The sequence below is a fragment of the Aptenodytes patagonicus genome, chromosome 2 (genome assembly GCF_965638725.1).
Source record: "Aptenodytes patagonicus chromosome 2, bAptPat1.pri.cur, whole genome shotgun sequence".
In the NCBI taxonomy this organism is placed as follows: Eukaryota; Metazoa; Chordata; class Aves; order Sphenisciformes; family Spheniscidae; genus Aptenodytes; species Aptenodytes patagonicus.
Window position 1 is genome coordinate 161918780 of NC_134950.1, and position 6014 is coordinate 161924793.

The following is a 6014-nucleotide window of genomic DNA, read 5'->3' on the forward strand; positions in this document are numbered from 1 at the left end:
TACATACCTGCAGCCATCCCGCACAGCCCCTGGCAGCGCAAACTGAGGGGCTGGAGGTACCTACCAGACCACCAATTTTCTAATCGGAGACACAGATAGTATCCCAGCAGTGATCTCAGTATGCTTTACACGGTGCATCTCAGACCTCCATTCTCAAAGTTGGTTCTTTATCAGCTTTTGACCCTGGCTGGCTTAAACCACTGGAGTACTTCTAGAAAATCCAGAAACTTCTCCACAGTCCTTGCCTAGTGTCCTTGATTTGCCTGTATTCTGAGTAAACTGCCCACATTTCTTTTTTCATCTGAAAAGTTGCGAACACCAAATCATCCTGTCAGATATTTCAGTAAGCTAAATTTCTGAGAAAAATTACTTGCTTAGAAAATACAACACCTGGTAACCTTAAGGAAGTAAAACTCCTTTCTCCTTCTGTAGGACTATGGTGGCCATTCATGGCTGTGACCTTTACGCCTCTGCCAACGGAGCGCAGATACCTGTTAGTAATTTTGGTTTTATGTTTACAGTAAATTAATAGCAGAGAAAACCTTCCCAAGTATTTCTTAAATAGGAGTGGTCTAAACATCATTGGGTAATTTGTGGGTGCAGAAAAACCGTTAAAAAGGGAGGCTGAAAAAGAACAATAACAGGTAAACCAAAAAGCAGATATTGTTCTATATAATAGATAGAAGGTGAGGAGATATTTATTCTAGCTGATTTCAACTAGAAACAGTCCTGAGAAAAGCCAAAGGCTCTGCTTTGCAGCATCTCACCTATTTCATATCTCAATTATGTTAACGAGTTTCCGTCTCTGTGTCAGAAGAAAATGGCTGGTGATCAACAACTCCCAAACCCTTCTGACCACGCAATTGCAATACATCATTGTGTCCCAATAGCTTAGTTTCTGCTACCAACATTCTTCTCCATTAAAATGACTCCGGCTTCAAGATGCTGTCAAACATGTTATATGGCATCAATAATCCCAGGATATTTTGTTCCTTTCCATTGCAGTGTGCAGTTCATCCTGCATATTCGTATTTTTAACAATGTCTTGAGGATGTTCGGCTGCAGAATCGTGCATCAGGCTTTTGGAAAGTGTTTTGTTTTATTATTCAGAGTATGCGTTTGTTCTCTCCGCAGGAGCAGTTTGAGTTTGCTTTGACAGCGGTTGCAGAGGAGGTGAATGCAATACTCAAGGCACTTCCCCAGTGAGCGGCTCAGTCTCCCGAAGCTTCCCGCAGGATCTGTCCCTTGTTTTTCTCATCCTCAGTCCCTGTGAATGTTCTTGGAAACCGTGACCTGACCTTAACTGTGTATCTTCTGTTGTAACCACATAGTGATAGGGTCCTTACAAACTCCTTTAGCTGGTAAAAGTTCGACAGTTAAAATGTGTATTCTGTTTCTTGGGGTTTTAAACAAATTTTTAAAAGTACATTGAAGTCTCGGATTAAGTGACAGAACAATCCATCTAATTCCTTTCACATCCTCAAAGCCCTGAATGTCACACTTTGAAAGCACACATTCATGTTCTTAATAGCAAATATACAGTATTGTGGGTAATTAGTGCAGTCAATATAGTCTCAGAAAACAGTGTTCTGTTATATTTTGTAACTTCCACAAGGCTGAATAAGGGGGGGGGCCTGAAGAGGATGGTGATTGTTCCTATACAATGCCAGGCAAGAGCGTGAAACAGTGCTGAGGGTGTGAGTAAACACAGGTCCAGGCTCTGGCAAAGAGAGCTTGCACCTTCTCGTGCTGGGCTTTGGCAAGCAAATGTTTTCTTAACTGTTGTTTACTTTTCAGCTTTGTGCCATGAATGGAAGAAAATCTGAACTATAAGTAAATAGGCCTGCACAGTTGTTGCAACTGGGGAGAACAAATTGGTCACATTAATGGGAACCCCGGGGGATAACGAGCACAACAACTCTGACCGTGTACCTACCCCTGGCAGCGCGGAAAAGGAGAGCGTAGACTCACCTCAGGTGATGGGGAAAGGCCCTGTCAGCAGTCAGGTAAATGACCAGAGCTGTTATGGAAACAGATTGTTGATTTTATAGGATTACTGCAGAAGAAAATGGGACTCTCCTCTTTATATTTTTGCATTTCCCTCTGTAAAACTCTGCTGTGCCATCCTTTTTAGCTGGGAAAATATATTTCTGTAAAAGCCTGGCTGAAGGAGAAATCTCCAGTCTGCATTTTATGATTCTCATCGAGTTTGTCTGATCCAGACGTTCATTGCATCTTTCTGCAGAGGCTCTGCTCACCCCTTGTTCTGAATGATACCTATTTTAACTAACCGTTAAGGGATAAAGAAGCACACGGGTTGAATTTCAGAGATTCTTGTGTTCTCAAAATCCTAATGCCTACTGTTGCAAAGTAATGCTAAAATATGTCTGTAAATGGTTTGGTTATGCAATCTTGCTTACCTGAATTCACAGGTTTAGTTGTGGTACTCTTCTGAAGGATTATAAATTATTGATAGAAAGTACTCTCATATGTTTGAATGAAGGGCCTGAGAATAAAAATATCAAAGGTATTTAAGTGATCTAGGCTCTTAATTTCTTTTTCAAAAGTGAATACTTGGATGCTTTTGCATATGTTATCCTACATCTCCATGATTTAAGAATTTTGGGGTGCTTTTTTCCAAAATCTTAACAGTGTTGTATGCTTGAAACCACATTAGGCTAATGTATGATTTCAGCACTGGAAAATATATCACTGAATTTAATTTGGGAAGGGGAAGCTTTTATAAACTTCTAACCGGTGAAATGTTAAAGAGAACAATATCATAGAGTTTTGCTGGCACAAAGGTAACAGGCATCTATCAAAATCAACCATGTTGCAATTTTGTGTTGTAGGTGTGGATATTGGTGAATTCTTCTTTTTAGCAATTAAAGACTTATTAAAAAAAAAAAAGGCAGAAGGCTTGTTACTTTTCGCCATACATTTTTGTATGCTTTACTTGGTATGTGCTGTTGCTTCATTTGTGCATCCCATTACTGTGGCAGTACAGAGCAGTTACTGCAGATGCCATCATCCTCTTAAGTACACATACTGTACATTAAGCCACATGTTTATTTTATGGCCTAAGCATTTTAGAGCTTTCCTAGCAATAACTAAAAAAACTAATGGAGTATGAATGAGAAAATTGCCTTTTTCATTTGATAATTTAGGTTTAACAGGATTCTTTTATTACTTTAGCTAACGCAAAATTGCAGATCAGGGCAGATGAGATCAGTTTGAGCAGTATCAGCAAGTGTTTGAAGTAGATTTACTGTGAGCCATGTACTGCAGCTTTCTGAAAATACAGGTAGTTATATCCAAGCTAACTGTCCAGAAAGTCCAAATTAGGGCATCCTAAGCCAAGCCCTCCGATTATCGGGTGGAATTGTTTTCCAGTGTAAGATGCTGTGCCATTACCTACTGCCAATGGGGTAATGGGGTTTTAGCACAGATTTCTGCCCTGGGATTCATTAGCGTTTGCCTTCTGACTGTCCCTCTGCATACCACAAACACGGCTGATGAGCCTTTCGTTTGCACTTCAGGAATATTTTTTAATTGTTCTTTTGCAAATATTTGCATTTCATAATAGCAATTTCAGGGTGATCCCTATTAATTCACAAGCAGCTGAGTGTAGGACTTAAATACTGATCTTCATGCTTCGGAGTTTATTTGGCGTAGATTAGAGGGCATTAATCTTCCCCAGGGCTAATGGGGCAGGGATGTATTGTTTTATTCATACTTGTAGACCAGTTTACACAACAGAAAGATGCAGTCTTACTCGGAGGGTTAGAGTATCTCTCACTGAATGTCATTGACAATCCTGTTATTTCAGCTGTCTTTTGTACAGTTCTTCCACAAAAAGGTGCCGGGCTTATTATGTTGACTGTAAACTATCACGCAGAGTATTTCGTCTGCGCAGGTAGCATACTGTTCACACCTCTCAATAAACGCCCTGCTTCTGGGGGTGATAATCTGCTGCAGGATCTATTAGTGATATGCAGGTTTCAGTTGCACCAGGGCAATCCGGAGGGGTTTGACAATCCATTTCCCAGGAAGATGCCAAAGCCATGGATGAAGCCACAGAGATGGATTTCTTATGCAGGGCAGGAATTTCTTTACCCTTTTCACTGAAGTTAGCTTAATCCTTGTGATTTGGCGAAGGATGTTGTTCAGGCCGCTCCCTGTGTTTAATATTATAATTAGCATGTGTTTAATATTAACCAACCTCTTGTTCTTGATAAAGACAAATTGAATCTACAGGTGATGTTTGTGTGGTTGAATCTTTAAATGACATTTAAGGGGGGGAGCTGCAGGAGGGCAGTTTAACCCCAGTGCTCACAGTTTCCTTCCTCGCTGGTCAAAGCCTGCGGCAGAGGGAGAAAACCCTGTTTTCCCACAGGCACAGCAGCGAGCACGGCTGCTGGCCCCGAGCAGGGCAGTGACCTGACCAGACCCCATGCTTACGTAGTCGCAGTGCGTGCAGGTATGAGGGACGGAGAGGTGGTTGTCACCAGCGTTGATAGTTCATAGGAGTAACAGCACAGTTGCTCTCTCCAGCCTTCACCCTTCCCATGACATGGGCTGGGATTTAGAGGGATGGAGGGGCAGGACAGCACCTTTCCCCAAAGCCCAGATCCTTGACATTCAGCCCTAGCCACGGGGAAAACACTGTAGGGTTTGCTGTTGGCTTCACGTTTTTCAGGTGTGAGCTCTATCCATTGCTCTTGACCATCATCTGTGGGACCTGCTGCAGGCCAGGTAACATCCAGTGGAAGTCCTTGGCAATTGTGAGGGCCAAGAATGAATTTCAGCAGAAAATCCCATATCCAAATCTCAATCCAGTAGCAAAACAAGCAAGATTATTTTTATAGATGCTACTAAACGTTTAAAACATTTTAAAATATTTTTAAAATCTACGCCAATGACTAAACCTTGTTCCTGTCTCTAGCATGCATGCAGAACCAATCTCCATCCATCCCCAGGGGAATGACAGCTATAGTACCTGTAAGGAGTTCATGCTTTATTAGTCAAGTGGAACATTAATAAAACCCAGCCCACTTCATAATTTCCAGAGTAGTCATTAATTAAAAAAACTGTTTATTGGAATAGAAAACAAGTATTTGATTAGCTTTGTTACAGAACAATAGCTCTCCTAATTTTTATTCTGCATATTTTATTCTTTGTTTAGAAAATTCTCTTAAGAAGCAGTTGAGATAATTCGCTTTTTAAAACTGTACAGTTTCTATGGTTTTGCTTTTTAAATGAGAGTACACTTTGTAGATTTGATAATTATATTTTTCTGTTAAGATTACATTGGGCATTACAAAAGCATTCCCCACCACAGTGAAAAGAAAGCTATCCTGTTGGTTTATTGTAAAAGAAAAAAAAAATTAAAATTGCAGAGCTGTGGCATACTCAATCCAATTAGAGCATGACTCTTTACTACTCTTCATTTACCACATTAGAAATAAAATAAAGTTACACCAGCAAGATTTCATTTGAAGCTGTTCTTGCATGCTGTTTGTACTGCATTTGATGGCATAATATTGTTTTGTTTACAACCTTTTCTTTCTTGTCATTCTGTTATATTCTTTATATGTATATAGTTTAAAAAAAAAATTATACAAAATATTTTGTTCTACCTCTGTAAAAATCATATTTGTGAATAAAGTCACATTGTCTGTGGAGTACGGTATTGTGAATACAGCATTAACAGCTGGTGCTTTGCTTTTATTTGGGGGGTGGGAGCGGTACCTCCACCCGTTGCTGGAGAGCTGGATTCTGAATATCCCAGGTGGGTGCACGGGGCTGACAGAGAGGGGCACAAACGTCCTGCTGACGGCTTAGAGGGGCACGTTTAATCTGCTCTGAGCAGAAGAGATTGCAGCCACCTCCGGCTTGGGTGTGCGGCCTGTAATATTGCAGCTTCCAACGTTTTGATCAAGGCAGACTCCTGTGCTCAGACCAGAAAGTGAAGCAGGCAAAAAAATGACTAAATTACAGCGACCCTCCTTGTA

At 40.7% G+C, this 6014-nt stretch overlaps 1 protein-coding gene across 2 annotated transcripts in view; it reads left to right on the forward strand.

Annotated features, from left to right (window-relative positions):
- Positions 1-5704, forward strand: part of PTPRN2 (protein tyrosine phosphatase receptor type N2) — a 690377-nt gene extending 684673 nt beyond the window's left edge. For both annotated transcript variants that reach the window (XM_076331912.1, XM_076331913.1), the window contains one exon: positions 1135-5704. In XM_076331912.1, coding sequence (XP_076188027.1) covers positions 1135-1206 — 72 coding nt within the window. In that variant the 3' untranslated portion in view covers positions 1207-5704. The remainder of the gene's footprint in view (positions 1-1134) is intronic.
- The last annotated feature ends 310 nt before the right edge of the window (positions 5705-6014 follow it).